We start from the raw sequence: 27,212 nt of genomic DNA on the forward strand, positions 1-27,212 counted from the left end.
ACATGTAAAACAAGCTATTTAAAATTAAAATGAAAAATGATTAAAAAAAAGAAGGGCTGAAAAAAACAAATAGAACTTGAGGCATCAATGGCTTTATAGAGGTATTACTTTTGTTTGTTTTTTTCATATATAGAACAAACCAATTAGAGAAGATTTTTAATCTGTTTTTGCTTCCATACAATTTATTCAAAGTAAACATTAAACAAAAAAAATATGAAAAAAGAAAAACAATTGAGCAAGCACAAAAGAGACAAAAAAAAGTCAATTCACCCAAAGAATACAAGTTGATACTGGAAGATGAGAAAAACTTGTATGCACACGAAACAGAATGCATTATTGTGAAAATGACAGTGTTAAAAGACTTACTATTTTTAACTAAAAATTTGTGACAATCAAGGGACACAGGAATTACTTCAGAGTCAGTAAAGAGAAACTTACTAATTCATATTATTTACAAATTACAAAACTCCAAAGAAAGCCAGAGAAAGAGAACAAAGCTTGAGTGATCCCAGCTGTGATTACACATGACACTGTAGACCTCAGGCACAACAGCTCCATGACAGTGGCAAAAGAATGGACACGTAAATTATTAAGGGCAGCAGATTCAGAATCAATTTCATCTGTTGCAAAAAACAGAATTTCACCCAAATGCCAAAAACTTACTTACATGACAGAATAAGCAGACTCATCAACCAGTGTTGCAGGGAAAGTAAATAAATATCCACATATAAAAGAAGGAACTAGGTCTAACTCAATGAATTGATGAAATTTGACTATGTGCAACTGAAAAAAACTGCAAGAAATTGTAATAACTGAAACTAGGAAGAAACAGCATCCAGGATGCAGACATTTATTAGGAATCACTTCATAATATGATACATAAATACCCTGTATTTACCAAGAAGCTTAAAAGATACAAAGTAAATACTATAATGAAGAAATAAAACCAGGCATTGGTGGTACATGCCTTACATTCAAGCACTTGGGAGGCAGAGGCAGGCAGGGTTCTCTTTTGGTATGAGGTCAGCCTAGTCTACAGAGTGACTTCTAGGACAACCTAAAAGTGTTGCCCTGAGAAACCCTGGCCTCCCTCCCAAAAAAGAGACATAATCAAAAGAGAGTGATAATGCACAAAAGTTTACATAGTGAAAATGTAAACAACACCAGCGCCAGACCTTTACTAATGAAGAAAATGCTCATCTAATGTGCACTGAGAACTCTGTGCCCAGTCAGTATCCACACTCAAGGACTTTAATAAAAACAATCCCTGGAGAAAATGCAGGAGAAAGAAAGCACAGAGACAGTGTCAGCGGGAATGCACCCACCTGCTGACACCAGGCAAGTCAGTGTGTAGTTTTGTGAAGAGCAAACAAGACAAAGAGAAAACCTAGAGAAACTAGTAGTCAGGTTTACAAAGGAATGAAAGACGCTGCATGCTATCTTTAAATAGAAACAATCTCAGAAAGAGGAAAAGAAACACAACAGAGAAAAATAACAAAATACTATGTGTTTATATTTTAATTCATGATGTCTTCAAATGTATATGTATACTATGCCTCAAACCCAACATGTAATCGAGTATATCTTCAAAAGAAGGATACACATTTTCCTTAAAAAGGGAAAAAAACACTCTAAAATCAAAATGTATACTTTCTATTAATGTATTTACTTCAAATATAAGGATGCAAACTGCTAAAGGTGAAGGAAGTTCTAAAACATTTCCTGTCAGGTGAGTTGGTCATGATATAGTTGCTATTTAAAAAGTTGAATTTACCCAAATATAAAACAAAGAGAATTAACAAATGACCAAATAGTATATTTCCAAAAAGCTATGTGACACACAAGAAAGCATTCTCAAAAACAGTTTCCAAATTTAAGAAACAACACGCGATACAATTCTTGGAAGCAAACACTCAAGAAAGAGATTATTCAAAATATCGCCCAGAATTTCCCATGTAGCATAAATGAAATGTGCTACAAATTGTCAATAGGATAAACACGGAGAGAAAATATCAAGAAAAATGTCTCTTTCTCTGGGGATTTCACTTTAACTGTGAGATGTGAGACTATTTCAAACACAGCTCACAGACATGCTGAGTAGTTTTCCAGGAACCCTGAGGAGAAAGGGAGACTGCAAGAAACTATTCTCATCCCTAGAACCCTCACAGCTGCAGTTCTCCAGAAGGAGATCTTTGTAAATGCACTGTGAGCTTGGCTAAAACATTCCCACTCCTCCTACAACAAACCAACAGTCACAGCATTGTTCATGAAAGAAAAGAAAAACCATACTCCGGCAAATGTGCATGGGCAGAGACACTTTTTTTTAACAAAAGAGACATTTTCAGATACAGGTGAGCGACTATAAATATTCAAAAGATGCTTCATAATTTCATTTTCATTTAAAGTGAGTTTGCTAATTGAAAATTATGTGACCTGATATATTCTAAGAGCATGATTGTTGACCTTGCCGGGATCTATGATGTAACATGTGTACACAGAACATGAAGACACATTTCTGAATGCTGTATTTACATTTAAGATTGCACATGGATATGATGAAAAATAATGGGATGTAAAACGTTTCCTTAATGTTTACAAGCATATGTGTAGCACTCCATACAATGTATTCGGTTTAATCATATCTGCACTGGTGATTGTTATCTACAAAGCTCTATCAGGACGCCTAGTGTCAGGGTCAAAGGACACTCTCTAGAAGTAGAAGCAAGTAGTAAAACAGCGGTTTCAGAAAGCATGGATGAATATAAATACCAGTAGCTGCGGAATTGCCACCATAGCAAAGATTCCCTGTGTGCAAACGAACACAATGCAAATGCTCTACCAGATGATATTAAGAGTTATTTTATGACAGAACAGTCTGGCAACGGTATGTGCAAAAAGGAAAGGAAACAGAGTAATGGTCACTTCATGGTATCTCAAACCTGCCGTCCATGGAAAGATATCAACGACAGAATATCGAAAGCTGTGTCTGTAAGGATAAGGCAGTGGAAACTGGGTACCCAACAGCGCACTCCATGAGCAACAGGTCTAGGTGAGCGCGTGCCTGGGGAGGAGGATGAGCAGAAGGGAAGGCTGTCTGGGAGCGGGGCCAGGAGAGAGGAGACCCCCAGACAGAGAAGCGGTCAGAGAGCAAACCAGAGCAAACCAGGACCGAGAGACAGAACCGGGACAGGCGGTACTTTTAAGGGGCGCGAGGGGAGGAGCCGGGCTCTTTAGGACGGAAAGGACCACACCAGGCCACTGGTGACGACCTGAGCAGCAGCCTCCCCGCCCCGGGCGCCTGCAGAGCTGACAGTGTCCCTGTGAGCAGCTCAGCGGGCACAGCCCCGCCCCTCCCTCCCGGGTCCCAGCCCCGCGGCTCCTCTGACCTGGGAGGTTCCAGGGCCGCCGGGCTGCGGTTCCCGCCACTGCGCTGCTGCTGATGCTGACTTTCCCAGGCCGCCCGCCCCGCGCGGACACTGCGGCTCCGGACTTTCAGTTTCCCTCGGACCCAGCAAGAATTTCTTACCCGGTTCGGACTAGCAGGATACTCTTATACTACAGGGAATGGAGGAATTTCCGGTTCCTTCAGCCTGGTTCCCCAAAGAGGCTCCTCCTGGCTCCACCCACAACTCTTGGCTTCTGGTTTCCTGCCCTGTAAAGCTGCCAACCACGGGATCATTTACATAATGGCTTTCATCAGGCAAGCTTACTGCACACACATACAAGCTGCCCAAGCACCCAAACACGTCAAATCAAATCAAACCAAAACAAATCCCCAAACCTAGTGGAGCATGGTCTGCTAGGACCATTTAAATCTCAACAGGCAACAAAGAGAGGAACGTTTAAATTATTTGCTTCAAACTGTGTCTGCCTAGAGAGTGTATGATGAGCAAACAGTTGTCCAATGAGCTCTCCACTTCAAAAAATGAGAAAAAAAAATAAAGAAAAAAAGTCCAATCAAACAAAAGAGTAATGGTCACAAATTACATTTAAAAAATGGCACAAGGATGATCATTCTAACGACCAGAGGTAATTTAACTCATGCAAATAGAGAAATACAATCTGAGTTTGCAGAAATTGAAAGACCCTGGCCCAGTCTAAACAGGCAGCTGAGGCTTATGGAAAATTCCGTTTCCCCCACAGCTGAATAGTCATTGCTATCAGAAGGGAGCTCTGCCCAAGGATACAGGCTGCTGGGTGTCTGCTGCGACCAGATGGCCAGCCCAGCAAGATTGGGCAAGCACAGAGACCTATTGTTCCTCAGATGGGGCCAAGGCCGAGACTTGAGTTCCAAGAAAAACCTCAATTGCCCTCGTTCTGAGCCCTAGCCTCATTTAAATTGCCCAATCAGCGTCCTGTTACTAGGCTTCTCGCTTCTGTACTGCGCTTTTTGCTATAAAAGGACCCCTGAGTCCACAGCTCGGGGCTCTCAGTTCCCGAGACTAAGATGCCCCGGGTACCCGTGTATTATCAATAAAGCCTCTTGCTGTTGCATCCAAGCTCGTGGTCTCGTTGTTCCTTGGGTTCGGGTCTCCCTTCCGTGAAAGTATCCCTTTTAGGGTCTTTCAAAATCACCAGGTGAATGGCCATCTATACTTCCCTCCAAAGAGGAAGCATTAAAAAAAACTTTTTAACATATACAGATTTATCCATATAAGTCAGCAAATTTCAGGTTATGAAAGAAGGAAAATGATTACTGTAATATAGTCACAACAGATATATGGTAAATTTTCATCTTTGGTCATTATGAAGGATTTTAAGATTCATGCAATAGGAAGAACATACTTCAGTACAAGGTATATTACAAGCCAGAATCCTATAAACACCATTAAACACAATGTGAAAAAATGGAAAGACTCCAGACACCTCATATACTCTTTGCAAATTACCTCAGTACATGATGTCAATTGTTGCTCAGACAAGAGAAAAATGTGATTCTAGAGCATTAAATAACATTTCCCAAACTGTTAGTGACATAAAACTGAATATCAACAGTTACAAATATTCTTTGGGAATGTCCTGTTTTGATAATCTTTGAAATAAGGCACAAAACTCAAGTTCTAAATCAGTTTGTGATTCACATATCAACAAGTTAAGTATGAGATAAGGGTAGACGCCGTAGGACCAGCACAGTGTTTAAAACATAACTTAGATCCCTATTGCTAGTATTCAAAGTGCTCCAGGTGTTGTGTGCATTTGTGGGGGAGAAGACTTGTCAATGACCTTTCTCAGATGTGGACACTCTATGACACAACACCAACCTGCCAGGCAGAGTATGTTCCTACACTGATAGACACAGGACCAAGAAAGCTACCACAATCAATCAGCAGTAGGCTGGTCAGCAAAGATACTGTTTTCCCTCTGTCTTTGTCACAAGCAATATCCTCTCCTTGAACCCAAATAGTATAAATGATTCTATGTAGTTTGTTACTGGCACCTTGAGCCATGCTGGTGTCTATTTGCCACACTGCCACTGGAGCCTTACCAATTAGAGTGGCCTTAGATATTACCAGGAACCATGTCACACCCAAATCTGGGCTGCTGCCTGGGGCCAAGTCGCTGTACATCTTCCTCCAAAATTAGGGCCAGTAATCCCTGGGACCCATGGTACCAACAATGGCCATAAAGACATCCGTGGACTACGTATGTGGCATACTGTGGCCATGTTGGTTTCCATGGTCCATGCCACAGTGTCAGCTGGGCCTGGGATGCTGCTGAGGACCATGTCCCTGTCCACAGCCCTACCATAGTCAGGATCTGTGTTGATTTCTGTGGCTGATGATATCATCAAAAACAGTGCCAAGGAAGGGGAAATTTTCTACTTCAGTCAAGAAAAACAACTGAGGTTAGGCAGGTGGCAAAGGAGTTCCTGTGAGACCAGAGGAGCCATTGTCTGGAATTCTGATGGTGAATACTAGAACGCCTTGGAGACTGCAATTTATTGGAGATGCCAGTTCTCTGAGGTAACTGTCTAGAAGTAATGTAGAAAGGCCTAGCCCAACAGAGCAGGAATGGAAGGACCTTTGAAGTGTATTGCACTGAACATGGACTAACAAGATATTGACTTGCCCACCTTTTCTTTAGTCGTACTTTACAATTGTTTTCTCACTATGAACCTTTACCTCCATTTTGGAGTGGTAATGTGTATTCCTTTCCATTTCATGTTGAAACAATATTTTTGTTTTAGAGCATGTTACATTGAAGAGATTACCTTGAGCCTTGGATAGACTTCACACTATAAAACTGTGTTAAGACTATGAAAGAATGTGGGGAATTGTTGTCCCACTGAATGAATTTTTCATTACATATGGCTATGCATTCATGGGGGTCACAGTGTAGAACATGATAGTCTAAATGGTAAAGTACTCCACGCTGTTGGGATATATTGTTTGTGGTTTACAAAGTAAAGTTTGCCTGGGGATCAGGGTGCAGGGATAGCCACTAGATAGCCATTGAGGCCATGCAGTGTTGACAGACACCTTTAATCCCAGCCCTGCTGAGACAGAGGCAGGAAGATAAGTATGAGTTCAAGGACATCCTGGGCTACATGATAATGATTCTGTTTATAAGACAGAGTCAGGTACTGGTAGCTCACACCTGTAATTCCAGAAGTTGGTAGTCACACTCCTTTAATCGCATCTCTAGTGAGGTGGAGATGAGTGCGGCATTGCCGCTGAGAGAGAAATATAAGGTGGGAGGAGACAGAGCTCAGCTCACTCTGTCTGAGGTTTTTTAGAATCATAATAAAGTCTGAGGATTTCTAGAGACAGGAATGCGCAATTGGTCTGAGGATTTGGTATAGAGAAGGAGAGCCTGGTTGCTTTTACTCCTATATCTAACTTGGGATAATTATTATTAGGACCAATTGGAAATTGTGCTACACTACCCCAAAATTTCATATACTTGAATGCTTGCACCCAGTTAGTGGAAGTATGTTCTAAGCCTTAGGACATGTAGATTTCAGCCACTGCTCACATAAAAAAGCACATTTAAGTGCATTTATTCTCCTCTTCCTCCTCCATCTTATTTTTTTGTACTGAGAAGGGAAAAGCTGACCTCTCACTGCAAAGACCACATACTCTGGTCTGCCAAACAGAGAGAATCATATTATTGCCTCATTGAATAACATTTCTCAGCTGACTCCCACATGCATGCGGCTCTGATATGAACTCTTTGTTCATAACACAATGTCATTCCCGGGTTTAAAAAAGTTAAGAATGCAGGCATAGCTGATCTGATATAAATATCTGTCACACTAATGTTATGGCATGCACACAAAAACCCTGTAATAAAGATTAACCAAGCTCAAATACCACTATGGGTGAAAGGGTTATCCACGCCACACTTAAATGTTACAAGGAAACATATGCATGGCACAGGCAAACTGGCCAATAGCCAGTGATGGTGAAGGCCACAGGCCCTATGAGTGAATCTGCTCCTGATATTTTCTTATATTCACAAATGTTCAAAATGCATTTGACACTCATGTCCTGGTCCTGCTTTCAGTGTGGGTTTAAGAAACATTGTTTTCACTGGAAAAAAGTTACTTCAGAGTCTCATAACTGGTGAAATACAGAGAGCAATCCACAGTTTACTGGGGAGGCTACAAGCAGAATTCCATATTCCCCTTCTAAATTACAGAGAACATTAGAGAAGAGGAGGAAAATAATATTAAGACCTAGAGGATTGGGTAGTGACATATGAAAAACTTTCATGCCATATGACATAGCAGTAGGAATTATGGGTATATTAAAGCCTGGATGCCTGGCGACCTGGTCCAAAACCATAAATGAAATTGGAGGAAAGCTGGGAAGAAGACATGTCTAACTAGGAAGGGAAGACAGAGGATGACAAAGGGGTAATGGTGAATGAATCCACCTATGACATAATTAAATATCACTATTTGTTACTGAGAACATTTGAACAAAATTAATACTACAAACTATAAGAGGACATATCAATGTCTGTTTGGAGGCAGAGCACTTCATTATCTATATAACTAAACAGTAGGAAAAATTTTACAATACCTGTTCTTGCTTCTATTCTTTAACCAAAGCTGAACAGTAAGTGAAATATAGCTAAAGGAAAGGAAAAGGAAAAAAGCTAACCAAGTACAAGATACACATGTAAGATGGAAGCTGGGATTTACTGGAGGAATTGAGGGCAGCAAATCAGACAAATTTGCTTTTACATGCAATAGAATATGTTATTGCCAACATCACACTGGTAGACTGATGGGGAAGTCTTGTGTATATGTCAATGAAGCACTGTTGGCCAATAGAGAAGCAAGAAAGGTGGATTCTGGGTAGGAGAAACACAGCGAGTCAAGATGTAACTGCCATAGGGGTAAGAAGCCAGGAAACTTTTCTCTTGTAAGAGAAATACTTACATTAACAATTATGCGATAAATACTTAAGTCAGAGCTATCCAGTAAGAAAAAAGCAAGGCCAACAGCTCCATAATTAATACAGCATATTATGTATTATTTGAGGACTATAATGTGGCACAGCCCAGGCGACTGGCAGAGAAAAACCAAAGCAGCTGGCAAGGAAAAGGCTTCTTGCTACAAATTGTGTCGCCATGTGGGATTGAATTTCCATGTAGAATGACAAAAGCTTTAAAGGAATTTTAGAAACAAAGGAATGGAGAAAGGTATGGGTTCTTGGTAGCAGAATTTTTCTCAGGTGAGGTCAGTTTTGCTACCGACAAACCGAGACTTATATGGCTCAATTAAGGGAGTCTTCCTGCCTCAGCAGAAGCAAAAAAAACAAAACTAAACTAAACAAAACAAACAAAGAAACAAACTAACAAAAAAACAAAAACCAGCAAGGTTCCTTTAAGAGACTTTGCTAACAATTAAAAAGTTGTACATATAGCTGGAAGTGGCAGTGACCACATCTCCAAGCCAGCAGCTTTTCCTGATTGTCAGCATAGACTGAGACAATGAGCTGGGATCATGCTTACGCCAGACATTTGGAAAAACTACAGTTTAAACAGCCAAGGTTTTAACAGATAAGTCACATGGCCAGAAAAACATAAAGATTTACAGTACAGTCAGACTTGGATGAAGAAAAACCTCTAAAGGTTTACATTGTGTTTAAAAATATACATAGGATTGACGGAGAATAAGAAATGGCATAGTGGTAAATAAATAGAGAAGCCAGCTGTGGTGGCACACGCCAGTAGGATTTGCTCCAGAGGCAGAGGCAGGCAGATTTCCAAAGAGAAACACTGTCACAGAGAAAAATATATAGAAGTAAAAGTAATAAAGTAATAATAGATAAATAAATGAGCCACGTGAAGATTGAAAATACACAGGGAGTCAGGATACTGTATGCTATTGCGTTTTTCAGTGTTTTGATTGCTCAGAAAGGCACAACTACTAAAGTACACTTGAGTATAAATGCTGCTAAGTTAATTCAACTTATACATTTTAAAAATGCCTTGACTTCAACATTTAAGTCTAAGGATATGTTACTTTGGAAAAGACTTTTTTGTTTCTACAGACAATGAATAGCTGAATTCCTTCCAGGCTTTTGTGGTTTGATGAAACAAGACCCCCAGAAGCAATAGCCCAAGTGATTCAACATCTAAAACAGCTAAGATGATACAGATCCCGAAAATAAGGACTTATACAGGTTTCTGAGTTTTGTCATGATCCCCATGGTATGAACAGCGCCCTTTTCCAGCACGAAGAAGTTTGGAATAAGTGGCGTCAAAATCCCCATATTGTTTATAAATCTTTGTTTTCATTTGAATGGAGTTGCTTATAACTGGTTAATGATCCCAACCAATCTATTTTAAAAGATAATGGGGATTATGCTATGGAAATGAATACTTTGTATTGGTGTGGTTTTTCATTTATTGATACAAATTCAAGGTCAATTTTGTGATATGTATATTTCTCCTCTTGATTAATTATTGTGCTTATACTGATCTTTTAACATGTAATGCATAATTAAATACAGACTATAAATAGTTACTTATATAATAGTTAGACCTCATAGTTAGGGAAGTTTGGTTTTCGAGATATACAGAGATATATTTGAGATAGACAGTCTTCAAACCTTTCAAAGACTTTCTGAAAATGGCATTTAAAATGGTTCAGGGTTTTTCTTGACAATGAGAAATGTCTGTTCCTGTTACCAACAATTACGTCTGAGAGGAAGATGGGTATCGAAGACACTCGTTATGGAGTTTGCTTTCAAATGGTAAGATTAGCCATTTGGGCAAGAAGCTATTCTTGCCTGTACTGCTTGACTGTTGCTGTATAAACTGGATATGCAGGACCCACAGGAAAGTGACTGCTGAACTCAAATAGTCTTTCAGGTTTCCTGCTTCATGGAAGACTCTAGGAGACTTTCTGCAGGACACAGACAAATGATTGCAGTCTGCCAATGCAGATGCACATTTTGAAATTTCCTGCTTTGCTGAGAAGTATTCCAGACACATTGTGGCCTATGGTCTGAAGTTGGATGCCCCAACATTACAAAAGAACTTTGGATGACTGTCCAGGAAGTGACATGTCTCTGTCAATTCTATTGATTATATATTATCATTCTGTGGTCTTTGATGGAGTTGAAGACATGTAGTTACAACTGTAGTTTTCCTTAGTTATGATACAAGAGAAGCTACTTTTAGAACTTTGGACTCACAAGGATGGGATGGATGATATTTTCTTTAAATCTTGCTAAAATATTGTAAATATGTTCTTCCTTGATAACTGTTCTGTTACATATAATTTAACTATGCTAAAATTAAGACCTTTCTTTTTGTTTAGTCAGAAATGAGATGATGCAGAGGTCCTAGGTATATGTCAATTTAGCACCATGGGCCAATAGGGAAGCAAGATAGGTGCGACTAGGAGTCCAGGAGGATTCTGGGTAGGAGAAACACAGAGAGTCATGATGTAACCACCATAGGGGAAAGCCTGGAAACTTTTCTCTAGTAAGAGAAATACTTAGATTAACAATTATAGGATAAATACCTAAGTCAGAGCAAGCCAGTAAGGATCAAGCAAGACCAACAGCTTCATAATTAATACAGCATCTTGTGTATTATATGGGGACTACAACGTGCCAGAGCCCAGGTGACTGGTGTAGAAAAACCAAAGCAGCTGGCAAGGCAAAGGCTTCTCTCTACAGTAAACTTTATGTAATTAACTCAAATTCCACAACCACGATGCTCCAGATGACTTAGTTCACACACAAAAGAAAAGTGAACCTGACACATTTACACCCAGAGACAAGAAAGGTATAATACCTCAGTTAGTAAGATCATTTGAAATATATTGTATTGTATCGTAGGAACCCTTGTCAAAGGGTCTTAGAATCACAAAGGAGTCACAGACCATAGGCTGAGAAGTGCTATGCTATTATCAAGCTCTTGTTTTCAACAAATTTGGAGAAACAATTAGTGAGTTGGGCACATGTTTGTGAAATACAATTCCTGGGGAGGAACAACATGCACATTCATCTACTTGTCCCAGCTGGAAAGTACAAACAAAATGAAACTCAACTCGTTGAACTAAAGAGCTTTATTAGAATTGAGTACAGGAATGGGGAAGCAGTTGCTTATCAGAGCGTGAGGGACTCAAACACAGTCGCTATCATGGAATTAAAAAACAGGTATGAAACAGCTTATGAAAAATGCACACCTGGAACATACTGCATACCTGGAAGCATATTTACAAGATAAAGAGAATCCTTTCTTAGTGGTAAAATTATTCTTCTTAGGGTTATGAATACTCTCAGCTTCTTCATTTGAGTTAAACACATTGAATCTTGTCAGTGCTGGGGAGTTCTTGAAGCTGTTTTGAGTGCTGTGGTACTGCCCTAATCAGCTTTCTTTAAGAATGGATCATTCTAGTCTCCAGGACACTTACACAACAGGGCGTACTTCAGGATACTGTGTTTCATCTTCATTAAAAACTATTTGAGGTAGAACAAATAAAGTTTTAATCAAAATTTTCACAAATATCCATGCTTTCAAAGATATGAAAATAACTTAAAATTCTTTCACAAATTTGTCATGTTCATGATTCCCTAGTGTGGAGTCTCAAATGTAGCAAAGGACACAGTTTGATTGAAGCACATAACAATTTTTCCCCACTGAAACTTTTATCTCAGTTATGAGTTTTGACAAACATTCTTAGACCTGAGAGGCTTGTAATGTCTTTTGCATGTATATTACATCTTAAATTTTTCACTCCTGTGTGAATACTTGGATGTATTATCAACATTATTTTTAGACAAAGCATTTCTCAGGTTGAGTTTTCTGGTGGATGATATACTTAAAACTTGAGTTTCACACCGTGTTGAAATATTCCAGAACATATTCTAAGAATTGGAAACAACACTAAAGGATTTCCCAAATTTGCTACATTTATAAGGTGTTTCTATGTATTATCTGGTAATTTCTTAGATAGCCTTTTCTGCTGAATGATTTGTTACACTCACTATATTTGTAAGGTTTTGCCTGTGTGGATTCTCTGATGAGCTATAAGGTGGTCTCTTCTGTTAAAGTATTTGCCACATTCAATGAATTGTAAGTTTTCTCTCCTGTGTGAATTCTCTGATGAGTTATAAGACTTTGTTTTCTGGTTAAGTATTTGTCACATTCACTGGATTTGTAAGGCTTCTCTCCTGTGTAGATTCTCTGATGAGTTCTAAGATTGTCTTTCTCAGAATAGGATTTTTCACATTCACTATATTTGTATGGTTTCACTAATGTGTGGTTTCTCTGATGAGTTCTACCATGGTCTCTTTTGGTTAAGAATTTGTAATATTCCCTACATTTGTATCGTTTCTCTCCTGTGTGAATTCTATGATGAGTTATAAGACTTCGTTTTCTGGTTAAGGATTTGCCACATTCACTACATTTGTAAGGTTTCTCTCCTGTGTGGTTTCTATGGTCAGTTTTAAGACAGTCTTTTGTGTTAAAGAATTGGTCACATTCATTACATTGTTAAGTATTCTCTCCTGTGTGCATTCTCAGAGGAGTTGTAAGATAGAACTTCCTGGAAAAGGATTTGTCACATTCAGGGCATTTGTAAGGCTTCTCTCCAGTGTGGCATCTCTGATGAGTTGTAAGATGGAATTTCTTGAAAAAGGATTTGTCACATTCACTACATTTGTAAGGTTTGTCTCCTGTATGGATTTTCTGATGAGCTCTATGATTGTCTTTTGTGTTAAAGGATTTCCCACATTCACTACATTTGTAAGGTTTCTCTCCTGTGTGGATTCTCTGATGAGCTGTAAGATGGTCATTTGTGTTAAAGGATTTGATACATTCACTACATTTGTAAGGTTTCTCTCCTGTGTGGATTCTCTGATGAGTTGTAAGATTGCATCTCATTGAAAAGAATTTGTCATATTCACTACATTTGTAAGGTTTCTCTCCTGTGTGGACTCTCTGATGAGTTATAAGATTATATTTCTGAGTGAAATATTTTTCACATTCAGGGTATTTGTAAGGCTTCTCTCCAGTGTGGAATCTCTGATGAGTTGTTAGATGGTATTTCATGAAAAAGAATTTGTCACATTCACTACATTTGTAAGGTTTCTCTCTTGTGTGGATTCTCTGATGAGTTGTAAGATTGCATCTCTCAGTAAAAGATTTATCACCTTCACTATATTTGTAAGGTTTCTCTCAGGTCTGGATATTGAAATTTCTTTCAAACTTTGATAAATAGTTAAAGCACTTACCATACTCTGTACATTTGTTGGGATTTTCTCTACAATGGATATTGTAATATGTACTGAGTTGTGAAAAATGCAGAAATAATTTACTACATTTTGTACATGTATAGAATTTCTCTCTAGTATGAGATCCCGTATGCCTAATAAGGTTTGAGTGAGTCGTGAAGAATTCACATTGCATGCATTGCTGTGGATGCTCTCCACAATCAGTTTCTTTAAGCTTGGGTTCTGTATTAGACTCAAAAGATGCATCATGCTCTGCATTTTTGTAGTCTTCCTTTCCTATGTGAGTTCTTTGTTTTTGGCTAAAAATGGAACACAAATACAAAAACTTTACACAATCTTGATATTTGCAAGGTTCTTCCCCAGCATTCCGAATTTTGTGTCTGTTGAGCTTTAAGGTTTCATTAGAGGCATCTCTGTGGTTATCAAATCTGTACTTGTTGACATTTTGACAGTATCCTTTGTGTCATAACATGTATATTGGCAGGATTCAAGAATCACTTTGCAAGACCCTTTACACGTATAAGACTTCTCTTGAATAGTTTCATGGTCATGGATAAAATGCTTTGTGCCTTGGTGCCAGATTGTCTCCCATTTGCCACATACATGATGGAACTCTGAAAAATTAGTACAGTTGTGAATAATAGTAATTAATGCATGAGTAACTGATTCAATACCTGATGATATCTTACATTTTCTATAACATATAAACTAGTACCTTTCAGGGACAACACTCTTAACAGAGGACTTTTCTGCTTAACAATCAATAAATGGATGTTCAGAATCTCCAATTTGATCTACTGTAAATCACAGTAACCAATAATGCCCTACTCACTTTTAGTTATGTTTTTTTCATTTATTTGACATCCTTCTACAGTTTCCCTTCCTCACAATCTTTGTGTTCCCTCTGCCTGGCCGCCATCATGCCCCCAATAAGTCCTACTCTGTTTGTGTTCTAAAAGAGGCAGTTTTCACATGGATATCAACAAAGCATGAAATACTAAGTTTAGGTACATCTAAGTTCCTCCCTTTGCATTAATGCTGTTTGAAGCAACCAACTCTGAGGAATAGTTTCTGGATACCAAATCAGAGCATTAGCAAAGGTTTTCATCCCACTGCCAAGAGTCCAACAAATAGACCAAATAAACAACTGTCATGCAAATTTAGATGACCTATGTCATTATGTTGAGGAGACTTCTAGTACTATATAAACAGTTTCCCTTTCAGCTCCTCAGATTGGGAGGGAAAGAAATTGAGAAAGAGGCTCTGTGAAGGATCATATGAAGTCTGATTCCCTGCATCTTAAGATTTGAGACAGAGTCACATAACTTGGAATTCATAAACCACATTGCAGGGAACTAAAAGTGTCCTCTAGCTTCAGCCTCTATAGTAGAAATATTAATATCATCTTGTGCCAGTAGTAAACATGGCAATCATGAAATAAGTTAATGAATTACACAACCTTCTTATAACCAACAGACCTTTCTCTAAAACCTTTTGCATTTTTCATAATAAGAAATACGTGAAAAGTTAAATCCAGTAATAAAATTAAAATATTCTAATTATGGTAATTAAACCAATATATTTCTTTGAACGTTGAAATGTTCTTTGTATACGAGATAGGAGGTAGAAAGAGATCACAGAGAAGAATGATTTCTTTACTCTTCTAGAGAACAAGAAAATGTAAATGAAACACCAGTTCTCTTGGTAACCAAATTTTCTTCACTTCTTGGATTTTGCAGTTTCAGAGGGTTTACAGATACAAAATGTTGGGAAATGAAAAGGATGAATCAGGAATTCTATGACAGGAGGACTCTTACACATATAAAGTAGATAGTTGTAATTCTCCAACATCACATCCATGTACAAAACCTACTGTTCACAGTCTAGACAATGCCATTCTTCTTGTGAGAAGTCTACAGACACATCCCTGAGTGATAACAGACCCTGCAATGCAATATTACCCATTTACCATGCATTGCTTCACAAGATGACTTCTTATATAAAAGAAACCTAATGACCCAAGAAGTGATGGCACACACCTTTAATCCCAGCATTCAGGAAGCAGAGGCAGGCCAGCCTGGTTGCAGGACAGCCTCCAAAGCCACAGAGAAACCATGTCTGGAAACTTCCCCCATAACACAGAGACCTAATGAGTTAGAGAGATGTTTGTGATATAGATGAGGCATGTCAATTTCTAAAGGACATGTGTTTTCTAGAAGTCCCCCATACCTACTCTTTCAAAGACAATACATAGGTAGATATAGTACATTGCTTACATTAATTTGGTGTCTCTCCTCCATGAATATTCTGATGTTTTCTAAGACTTGAGTACCATAAAATATTGCCAAAGGTCTAAATTTGAACATTTTTTCTCCTGTTTACAGTCTGGAATATCTTAAAATCCTTTTAAATGTAGCTTGATTGACAGCACACACATGGTACTACAAAACCAGATGTCATCTCAGATCCTTGAGATTCTATGCTGCACCTTATAGTCAGGCGTCATACACACTACACATATTTTTTGGGAAACATATGGAAACACATAAAATAATATTACAATTTAATATTAATAAAAGATACTTTCTATACCACTCAGGGACTATTTTACTTTTTTTCTTGGTAAAAACAGGATGACATAATAGTCTTGCAATCAGCAAACTCTTAGGGAATACAACATACACACTTGAGTCCTAGATGCAGGATTGTACCTTTACGACATATGTGCTGATATCAAAGAGAATCTCATTGTCATGTCTCAGATGGTAAGGTTATAATGAGCAAAAGTATGCTTTGAATTTGTACATCAGTCAACCTTGCATAAATATGGACACTACATGGATGCTGTCTGAAGCTGTGTTTACATGACTCTATTCCAAAATGCTCAGTTCAGATTCTGAGGCCCAGCTTTTTCTTGAGTGTAAGGAGTGATATATCCAATGCTCTAAACAACACATAGAATCAAGTACTTTGTGAAGCTATTTCATGAGGAATAATTAGAAACATGAAATAAACAGAAAAGCAGAATTAGACAATATACTTGTTATTTGATTTTTCTAAAAGTTCACTCAAACAATATAGAAAATAAAAATTTCATGAACACCACTTCAGAATACTTAGTAATATATATATGGAAAGAGAAGTCATATGTGACAAAGCAATGAGATGAACTAGAAATGTTTTCAGTTACCAAAACAAATGTATGCAGTATAAATGAGAAATAATCTAACTCTTGAGGAATTTTGAATACATTAGTGTTTATGCAATTAACAGTAATGAAAATTTAAACCTCTTCTTTTCAACTCTACTTTTCTCTTCAATATTTGAGCTAATTCATCTGGCAAGAATTTAGCATAGACTGGTATCATTTATGATTACTCCTTTCTTTTTGAAAAACTAGAATATACAGTGTTATATAATGTCACAAGCATCCAACAGCATGAAGACATGGCTCAGAGATAAGAGCCACTTGCTGTTCCTCCAGAAAAACCTAATTCACTTCTCTCTAAACACATGACAATAACTACAATGTATGACTTCAGTGCCAATGGTGTGGTGCTTACCTCAGAGAAACAGGGGCATAATGCATCATGCAGTTCACATAAAAATGTGAACATGACACTGACCTAGAGAGTATTTACCACAGAAGCATCCATTGTTCTTGTGGCTCTTCTCTGAGTGTCTTTAGAAAAAACTTGAGCTCTTGTTGAAATTTCACATCTCGTTGTCAAAAATAGGAATCTGAACATAATATAACTCTGTTATAATCAATGACACACCATGTAAAAAGACTGCACCCAAGGCCAAAAAATACCATAAATCTTGTCAAAATTCCTACAGACACAACAACATGGAAGGATACATTTAGCGTGGTGAAATTAAATGACTATGAACCTAACATATTTACCTGGAAACACAGGCTCTTAAAATTCATGGGAAGACTCCCTCTCCACCCTCTGCTTGAGGTGAGTTTGGGTTCTGCTGGGGTGGTGGAGGGCAACACACAATATCGCCCTGCTTTGATCTTCCTGGGCCTGCTCCAAGCCTAGAGTGGACCCTCCCCACCAGGAAGGACCACCCTGAATCTGGACACCTTAGCCTTGGCAGACTCTCCCCCCCCCCTGCATGAGGTGAGTGTAGGCTCTGCTTGGGACCACAATTCCCAGCATCTGCCTGCTTCTATCTTCCTGGCTGTGCCCCGAACCTGGAGTGGATCAGCCCCAGAAGGAAAGAACACCCTAAGTCTGGCCACACTTCTGCCTTGGTAGCCCTCCTCCTGAAGAAGGACATGCCTATGAAAGTACAAGAAGCTTACCAAGCCCCAAATTAACTGGAGAAAAAAAAACTCCCCTCATCACAAAATAGTCAAGACACCAAACATACAGAATGAATAAAGAAGATTAAGAGCAGCGAGGAAAAAGGCCAAATAACATATAAAGTCAGACCTATCGGGATTTCACCTGCCTTCTCCATGGAAATTATGAAAGCCGGAAGGTCCTGAGTAGATGTTCTCCAAACACTAAGAGTCCATAGATTCCAGGCCAGACTGCTAGACCCAGCAAAACTCTCAATCACTATAGATGGAGAAAACAAGATATTCCATGACAAGCTGGGCGTTGGTGGCCCATGCTCTTAATCCAAGCACTTGGGAGGTAGAGGTAGGCAGATCTCTGTGAGTTCCAGGCCAGCCTGGGCTACAGAGTGAGTTCCTGGGCAGCCTCCAAAACAATACAGAGTGACACTGTCTCAAAAAAACAATAAATAAATAAATAAATAAAGATATTCCAACACGATGTACACAATATATACCCACAAATTCAGCCCTACAGAAAGTTCTGGAAGGAAACTGATTCTACCTCAAGATCTAGCAATTCCACTCCTGGGCATATACTCAAAAAATGCACATTCATACAAGGACAAATGTTTAACTATGTTCATAGCAGCGATCTTTGGAATAGCCAGAACATGGAAGCAAACTAGATGCCCTTCGACTGAAGAGTGGATAGAGAAAATGTGGTACATTTACACAACGAAGTACAATTCCAAAGGGAAAAATGGAATATTGAAATTAAAATCCTCATAATTTTCTTTTCATCTAACTAAGTTTGGTAAGTTTAAAATTGTGTGGCATGATATATTCTAACAGCATGTATAGTATTGTCTGGATCTAACAACACAGCACATGAAGACTTGTTTCTGAATGCTGTATTTATGTCTTAGATTGAGTATGATGATGATGAAAAATTATTGGGATGTAAAATGTTTATTGATTATAACCATGTATGCAACTGCATCAAATATTTTTTAATCATATCTGCATTGGTTCTTCGTGTTATTATTATCTACAAAGCTCTCTCAGGATGCCCAGTCTCAGGGACAAAGGACACTGTCTGGACTACATCATCTTAAGAATTATTTTATGACAGAATCGTCTGGGAACCATGAGTGAGAAAAAAAAAGTAACACACAGTAATGCCCACTTCATAATATCTCAAACCTACCATCCATGGTAGATATCAACGACAGAATATCGAAAGCTGTGTCTGTAATGATAAGGAGGAAGGTGGCTAGCCCTGGCAGCTAAGAGCACGTCCCTGGGGAGGAGGATGAGCAGAAGAGAAGGCCTTCTGGGAGCATGGATAGAAGAGAGGAGACCCCCAGACAGAGAACCAGTAAGACAGCAAACCAGGACCAAGATACAGTGAAAGACCCCGGCCCAGCCTACACAGGCAAGCTGAGGCTCATGGAAAATTCCATTTCCCCCACAGTTGAATAGTCCTTGCTATCAGAAGGGAGCTCTGCCCAAGGACATGGGCTTTGGGTATCTTCTGTGACCAGATGTCCAGACCAGCAAGATTGGGCAAGCACAGAGATCTATTGTTCCTCAGATAGGGCCAAGGCTGAGACTTGAGTTCTGAGAGAAACCTCAATTGCCCTCGTTCTGAGCCCCGGCCTCATTTACATTGCCCAATCAGGGTCCCATAACTAGGCTTCTCGCTTCTGTACTGCGCTTTTTGCTATAAAAGGACCCCTGAATCCCCAGCTCGGGGCTCTCAGTTCCCGAGACTGAGATGCCCCGGGTACCCGTGTATTATCAATAAAGCCTCTTGCTGTTGCATCCAAGTTTGTGGTCTCGCTGTTCCTTGGGTTCGGGTCTCCCTCCCGTGAAAGTCCCCCGCCTGGGGTCTTTCAACAGAACTTGGACAGACGGTGTCCTTGTGAGCAGCTCAGTGGGCACAGCCCGTCCCCTCCCTCCTGGGTCCCAGCCCCTTGGCTCCTCTGACCTGGCAAGTTCCAGGGCCGCCAGGCTGCATTTCCTGCCACTGGGCTGCTGCTGATGCTGACTTTCCCAGGCTGCCCGCCCAGCATACAACAGGGAATGGAGGAATTTCCGGTTCCTTCAGCTTGGTTCCCTGGAGAGGCTCCTCCTGGCTCTGCCCACAACTCCAGGCTTCTGGTTTCCTGTCCTTTAAAGCTGCCAACCAACGGATCATTTACATAATGGCTTTCATCAGGCAAGCTTACTGCACACAATCCAAGCTGCCCAAGCACCGAAACACGTCAAATCAATCAAACCAAAACAAATCCCCAAACCTATTGAAGCATGGTCTGCTAGGGCCACTTAAATCTCAACACCCAACAAATTAAATTTGTTTAAATTATTTGGTTCTACCTGTGTCTGCCTAGAGAGTTTCTGATGAGCAGTTTTCTAATGAGATCTCCACTTCAAAAAATGAGAAGAAAAATCCAATCAAACTAAAAGTAATGGTCACAAATGCATTAAGAAGATGGCACAAGGAGGCTTATTCTAATGCCTGGAGGTAATGTAACTCATGTAAAAAGAGAAATGCAATTTCAGTTTGCAGAAATCACAAGGTAAATGGCCGTCTATATTTCCCTCCAAACATGAAGTATTGAAAAAACTGTTTAACATGCACAGATTTATGCATGTAGGGCAGCAAACTTTAGGTTCTGAAGGAAGGAAAATAATTAATTTAATATAGTCACAACAGACATACAGTACATTTTCATCTTTGGTGATTGTGATGGATTTTAAGATTCATGGAATAGCAAGAATATACTTCAGTACAAGGTACATAAGAAGCCAATATCTGATATCTAAAATTAACCCAATGTGGAATGTCGCACCTGCTGTGCGGCCTGCATCCGAGAATGTAGCGAGGTGGTCGGGATAGATGACACAGAGACCGGTCGGTTGCTTTAAGAAAACTTTATGCTTCCCAAGTCAGCTTAGGAGGAGACCCCAGTCCGCTTAGGAGAGAGCTCTCAGGAGAAGTCTCTCAGGAGAAGTCTCTCTAAGAAAAAATGCTTCCCCCTTTTAAGGACTTCTGCCATCCATCTACATACAATTCTTTCCAGACTTCTCACCCTCCTGGCTGGTGGTTTAATCTCCGGCCCCAGAATCGGGGAGACACAGCAGGGGAACAGGAAGAGGCATCTAGCCATAGGGGGTGTGAAAGTCATGGTATTTCAGTGAGCAAGCCCTTATCTGAGCCCTATCAAGAGCTTTAGCACTGAATTGTTTTCAGTAAACATTATCTCACAGCTGCCTGCTCCCAGGCCAAAGGGGAAGTGGGTTTCTGCTCAAGGTCTGGTGTCCCCACAATTCACCCCTTTTTATTTTTAAATGAGGCACTCCTGGCTTAGGTCAAGTAGGGTCACTCTCCCTGGCCCGTCTTTGGGGGACCTTGAACCCCTGTCTTACGTGGGAGTGGGTCTTCCCCACAGGTTGGCCGTCAACAGAGTGCCCCAACCTTAAAATCATTTGTAATAAGGCTTTATGGATATCGGGATTGCCATGGGCTAAGGCACTTTGAACTCAGCATGAAGCCAGAATGCCTACTGCCACTGTTACCATTCCTAGGACCCCCACTGACATAGAGCCTCTTTGTCACCTGCCCATCCCCCGATCTGGGCCTTAGCATTCTACCACCAGCCTTTCTTTGCTACAAGGGTGATTTATAGTTACAATTTGACGGTCAAAACAGTGATAAAGTTTACAATCATTTAAAGATCTACTTAGGAAAGCATTAGAGAGTGCACTTGCACAGATACATTAGGTACAATCATTGATGTTCATAAAAAATATGAACAAGAGGCTTGTTGCACTATTTACAGAGTACCAATTTGTTCCTGTGGTGATGTAGTCTGCCGATTTAATGTCAGTAATATCAGCCGAACATGTAACCCGAGTCAAAGTCTTTTTGTGGCAGCAGGACAAACCACATTTCTCCAGAAAAACACGCTGGCATAGGTGTGATTCCAGAAACAGGAATTACCAAGTCTGATATTTCAAGTGACCATGTCCTGTTCAAATACAGAAAAGAGGCTTTTGCCACTCATCACAGTCCATACCAATGTCCAAATGTTTTAAATGGGTCATTTTTCCCCCAAAGGGAAAAGCTGGCAAAATGAATTCTGTTGTTTTAAGGTGTATCAAAGGCTAGCTGCTAATCTTCCAGTTTTGTTGGCTTTGGGATGAAAACTCACGGGTCCAGGAGGTTGATGTAGCAAGCCTGATGTGAAACTGGAAATCTCGAACTGACTGTTTTATTTCTTTCTCGGGCTGTAGATTTGATGACATCAAGGGTCAGGAACACCGACTTAGGAGATCTCGAACTGGCTTGAGCATGCTCCCACGGTCTCAGGTCCAGTTTTCTCTGCTCCATGCATCTCACCAAATGTTGTGACAGCTACTGAAGCTTTATTCTTTTCCTGTAAGAAAACACAAACATGCCCTCGACCCCAAATTAGGGTCTTCTCTACTGTCTAGTGTATGGATGTTTCCATTTGACCTGAGTAATAGTTGTTTAACTTTCATTATGTCAGAATCTGTCTGAAGCAGATTCCTCACTGGCATTTACATTTTAAAAATTTTTAAATGAAGAGTGGATTATTTAATGAATCATGTGGGGACTGGGGACATTACTCCCCCCTTTTATTTTTCAATTGTTTGAACTGTTGAAGTTGTACCATAACAGTAGAAGGATTTGTCTACCCTCCTTAGTCAACTATCTAGGTGAATTGAGATCACTATTTAAATTATTAGTAGATGTCCTTTAAAAGGGACATAACCATTAAGTACCTTTGAGAATCATTTAAGGATTGTAAACTATACTAAGTCCCAAATAGTCCCTTTTTTTTTTTTAACCTGTAGCTCTCACTAGCTGACAAGGCCTCGTTTGCATCTGAACTGACAAGGCCTAATTTGCATCTACACAGACACCTTTGGGGGTGGGGCCTGCCAAAGAGGCAGAGCAGTTTCCTGAAAAAACCTCTCTCTCTCTCTCTCTGACTGGCTCTGAGGGCTTAACTTGAATTTTATGTTAAAATATTAACCGACTGACTGGATGCTTCTTTTGGCTATATCTAAATCGATTTAGGTAGTTTTTAACTGTTTGAAGGGATTTAAGTATCCCTATAATCATATCCAAGGCAGTTAGAACAGTTGCTTTTGTCAACATTTACGCATTTACATTCCACACTTCATACATACTGACGTGGCCACATCCATACACACAGACCATGCATACATATCTCTCCTTGCCTAGGTTATGATTAGTTTGTTGAACTGAAACTTCTTTAACAGAAAACTCCAGTCAATCTTTTAATTAAAACAAAAGGTTGAAAAAGTCCTGTATGTCCCTCATCATTTCTTCATTAGAGAAGTTTTGAGCTACACTCAGGGGCTACAGCCATACCCACTCCTTGTAATTCTGTAGATGCAAAGTGGAAAGGCCAGGCTTTTGCCAAAAGTTTTTAGAGATGACTCACAAAATTCAATAACCTACCCTATATAAATGTAACCAAACATTTTTATTTTATATACCTTTGTCTTTTTCTTTACTGAATACTAATACCTCATTTATTAACTGTTACCAGTTTATTTAATTTACCCATCTTTAATCTATCTTTCCATTGAGGATGATCCTCAATCTACCCTCCAACTGAGGGCAACTTCTTATCTTAGGTTCCCTTTCTTTTTTGACCTTTGTTAGGTGAGGGCCTAGACATTTAATCCAATCCACCCTTCAACTGAGGGTTTAATCATGGAGATATTAAATATTTTTAATAAAGCAGAGATTCCCCTTTTAGGAGGGGGAAACTCAGACTCTCGTGTTGGCAGCAGCCACTCCCAATGTATTTATTAGTGCTATAAAGGCAATGAATGGGGAGCTGCAGTGACTAACTGGCATCAAAACAGTGGGAGGGGTTTTCCTCACCAGTGCCCATACTTCCCTTACCTGAGTTTGGCAATGTTTGGATCACTTTTATCATGGCAAGCATTCATAGTGTCGGGAGCACTAGTCAGGGTCAGACATGCCTGATGCACCGTTTGGGGACCCAAATAGGCTTCTTACTTCCTGGAGGGAAAACACAAACAGCCCCTTGGACCATAGTTAATAGGAGAATGGGTGGCTGCCATTTTCCTGTAATTAAGTCCTTCCATCTGACCCATCCCAAAGACTAGGAGGGTTTGTTCCAATGTCTCTCCATAGCAGACAAATTATTAGTGTCTATGGTCAAAAAATTTAAAATATAAAGTATGGTGGATAACTGAATATTGGGGGAGGTGACATATTCCCCCTTTTTTATTTTTTTAAAATACTGTTTGAGAGTGGCATGGGTGCGCTCCACAATGGCCTGTCCGGTGGGGTTGTGAGGAATACCAAAAGAATGGACAATGTGATGTTCCCTGCAAAAGGCAGCAAAGCAATTGCTGGCATAGGCAGGGCCATTGTCTGTTTTTAGGGCATCAGGAACGCCCATGTAGGCAAAGGCCTGCAGGCAATGGGAAATAACATCTTTAATCTTCTCTCCTGAGTGGAGAGAGGCAAAAATCAGTTTAGAATACGTATCCACCGAAACATGCATGTATTTTAATTTCCCTGCCTGTGGCAGGTGAGTTATATCCATTTGCCAAAGATGGTTGGCCCTGAGGCCCCGGGGATTTACCCCCTCATTGGGAGAATTATGATAAGGGGCACAGTCAGGGCACTGAGAGGTAATCTGTGTAGCCATGGATAGGGGGCAACCAATATGAAATTTAATGGAGCGGGCATTTAGATGATATCGCTCATGGAGCTGGTGGGCAAGCTGCTCCTGAGTGTATAAGACCCTAGGGTGGGTCAAGAAGTCAGCAAATTGATTGCCCTGGGCAAGGGGTCCTGGAAGGTTAGTATGTACACGAATAAATCCCACATAAGCAGGGTGGATGCGCTGCCAAATAAGATGTTGGAGCTGAACTAATAAGGAACGAATCTGAGAGGCTGCCAAATAAGATGTTGGAGCTGAACTAATAAGGAACGAATCTGAGAGGCTGCCAAATAAGATGTTGGAGCTGAACTAATAAGGAACGAATCTGAGAGGTTGGAAGAACGTATGGAGAGATTTCTAAAGGTCTGACAATGTTGGCAACATAGACACTATCAGTATATAAATTAAAGGGCACCCCTCAAACATTTGGAAGGCCATCAAACAGGCAAACAACTCTGCAGCTTGTGCTGACATTTTCCCTATGGGTACCCTCTTCTGCACCTGACAAGAAACTACCACCGCGAAACCTTTGGAGGAACCATCTGTAAAGACTGAGTGAGCTCCAACTAGGGGGCTTTCCTTTAAAACCTTGGGAAAAATAACACGATGTTGTTTAAAAAAAGACATCAAGGGGCTATTGGGATGAAGGTTATCAAACTTGGCACCTGTAGATGTAATAAACAGGGTCCACCCATCATGGAAGGTCTGTAGATGTTCCATCTTCTCTTTATCATAAGGAAGAATAATTTTATCAGGAGTCTTTCCAAAGGTTTGAATGCTAAACTTGTGTGCCTTCCATAACAATTTTAAAATCAGATTATAGTAGGGGGCCACTACCTTCTTAGGGGAGGCTGACAAATGTATCCAATAAATGGGGCCAGTCTGCCAAAACACAGCAGTGGGTGAAAAGCTAGATGAAAGTACAAGCAGAACAAGAGGCTGTCCATAACCTATACGCCAAAGGTGGGCTTGCTCTATACTTTTTAACAACAATTGTAGGGCATTCCTGGCCTCTGGGGTAATCTGTCTTGGGGAAGTTGGAGCAGGATCCCCAGGAAGAATATCATAAAGTGGTTTAAGAGCTGCTGTTTCAATAGAAAGAGAAGGGCGACTGCCCCTCTCCCAAAAATCTCTGCCAGTCATGAAGCGTTTTTAAACTTGAAATAGCTGATGAGCTGTCTGGAGTTTTTCTGCTGGTAAGGGCCACTGTTCCACCCACACGGGATCATCTGATAGCCATGTGATAGGTATGGGGGCTGGCGGCACAACAGTGACCCTCATTAAAAATGGTTAAAATCCTTCCTGTTCCTGGGGCCCTGGTATTCAAAGGGGGGGGATGCCACCGGGCAAGCCTCTCCCTGTTCTAGTTTATCTAGTCTCTTCCCCTGACTCCAGCCCATCCCTTGCTGGGGGGCCCTGCTTTTGGACTTGGGTGCCTGGGTGGTGAGGACCACTCCCATTTCTCGTAGGAGGTCTCGTCCCCAGAGGTTGGTAGGGAGGCCAGACAAAACATATGGTTGAAAAAACCCTGTCTGGCCCTCAGAATCTTGCCACTTTAGCATTCTGAGGCTCTTTTGTGGCACAGCCTGTCCTATTCCCTGGAGGGTCACCTTCCCTTCCTGCTTGGCCCAGGCAGGGGGCCAGAATTTATCTGAGAGGACAGAAATGTCCGCGCCAGAATCTAAAATGCCTTTGAAGGACTTGCCTTCTAGCTTTAATGTAAGCTGGGGGCGGTTCTCCATGGTGGCTACCCAAAATGCTGCTGGGCCAGTACTTCCAAAACCTTGGTTATCCCTTTTCTCTTTAATTTTTTGAGCCTCACAAGGAGCTGTAGGGAGGAGGAATAACTGAGCAATCCGTTCTCCTGCTGGGATGGCAACAACCCCACTGTCCACTGATGTCATGATTTTAATCTCTCCCTCACTATCCTGGTCTATAACACCAGGGTGTACCTGGATGCCTCGAAGGATAGTACTGGACCGTCCCAAGAGTAGTCCAACTGTGCCTGGGGGCAATGGCCCATGTACCCCAATAGGGTGGGTCTGGATCCCCATCTCGGGTGTTAGGACTGCCCGGGTGGAGTGACCGATGTCCAGTCCTGTACTGCCTGAAGTGGCTCTAAGGAGGTCTGATATATGAAGGGGTTGCTCTGGGGGAGTAAACGAATCTTGCTGCTGTCCACAGCGGGGGTCATTGCCCCATACACATTGGTTTTGGGTCCCTGGGGTGGGGCCCTCTTCCAGTTTTTTTGATTATTATTAGGAGGAAGGAAATTGCCCCCCAAGTCAGTTCTAGAGTAACAGTCAGTGGTCCAATGATATCCCCTTTGGCAGCGGGGGCATAAACCAGGTCTCTTGAGACTAGTAGTACTATTTTGAGGGCACTCTCTATGGAAGTGTCCCTCTCTACCGCAGCTGAAACATGTTTTTCTCCCTCCCTGATTAGATC

The 27,212-nt window shown here is 40.5% G+C and overlaps 2 protein-coding genes across 2 annotated transcripts in view; both read right to left on the bottom strand.

Annotated features, from left to right (window-relative positions):
• Window positions 1-3,711, bottom strand: part of LOC101826424 (zinc finger protein 665-like) — a 19,518-nt gene extending 15,807 nt beyond the window's left edge. Inside the window, 1 exon segment of the mRNA XM_040733813.1 lies at window positions 3,527-3,711. The gene's annotated coding sequence lies outside the window, so the exon portion shown is untranslated.
• On the bottom strand, window positions 3,200-17,295 carry LOC121135303 (zinc finger protein 525-like). Its single transcript, XM_040733826.1, has 4 exons — window positions 17,270-17,295; window positions 12,999-13,603; window positions 12,795-12,914; window positions 3,200-3,501 (listed from the first exon to the last, which is right to left on the bottom strand). The coding sequence occupies exons 1-4, from the start codon at window positions 17,293-17,295 to the stop codon at window positions 3,200-3,202; spliced, it is 1,053 nt and encodes a 350-aa protein (XP_040589760.1).
• Between the last annotated feature and the right edge of the window lie 9,917 nt (window positions 17,296-27,212).

The sequence above is a fragment of the Mesocricetus auratus genome, unplaced genomic scaffold (genome assembly GCF_017639785.1).
Source record: "Mesocricetus auratus isolate SY011 unplaced genomic scaffold, BCM_Maur_2.0 Super-Scaffold_100037, whole genome shotgun sequence".
In the NCBI taxonomy this organism is placed as follows: Eukaryota; Metazoa; Chordata; class Mammalia; order Rodentia; family Cricetidae; genus Mesocricetus; species Mesocricetus auratus.

Coding starts and splice junctions, on each gene's coding strand:
- LOC121135303 (XM_040733826.1), bottom strand. CDS start 17,295: ATGCATTATGCCCCTGTTTCTCTGAG. Junction 13,604..17,269: donor TATGCCCCTGTTTCTCTGAG/GTAAGCACCACA, acceptor TTTTACTGAGAG/ATGCAATCTTACAACTCATC. Junction 3,502..12,794: donor AGGAGAGAAACGATACAAAT/GTAGGGAATATT, acceptor GCTGGGTCCGAG/GGAAACTGAAAGTCCGGAGC.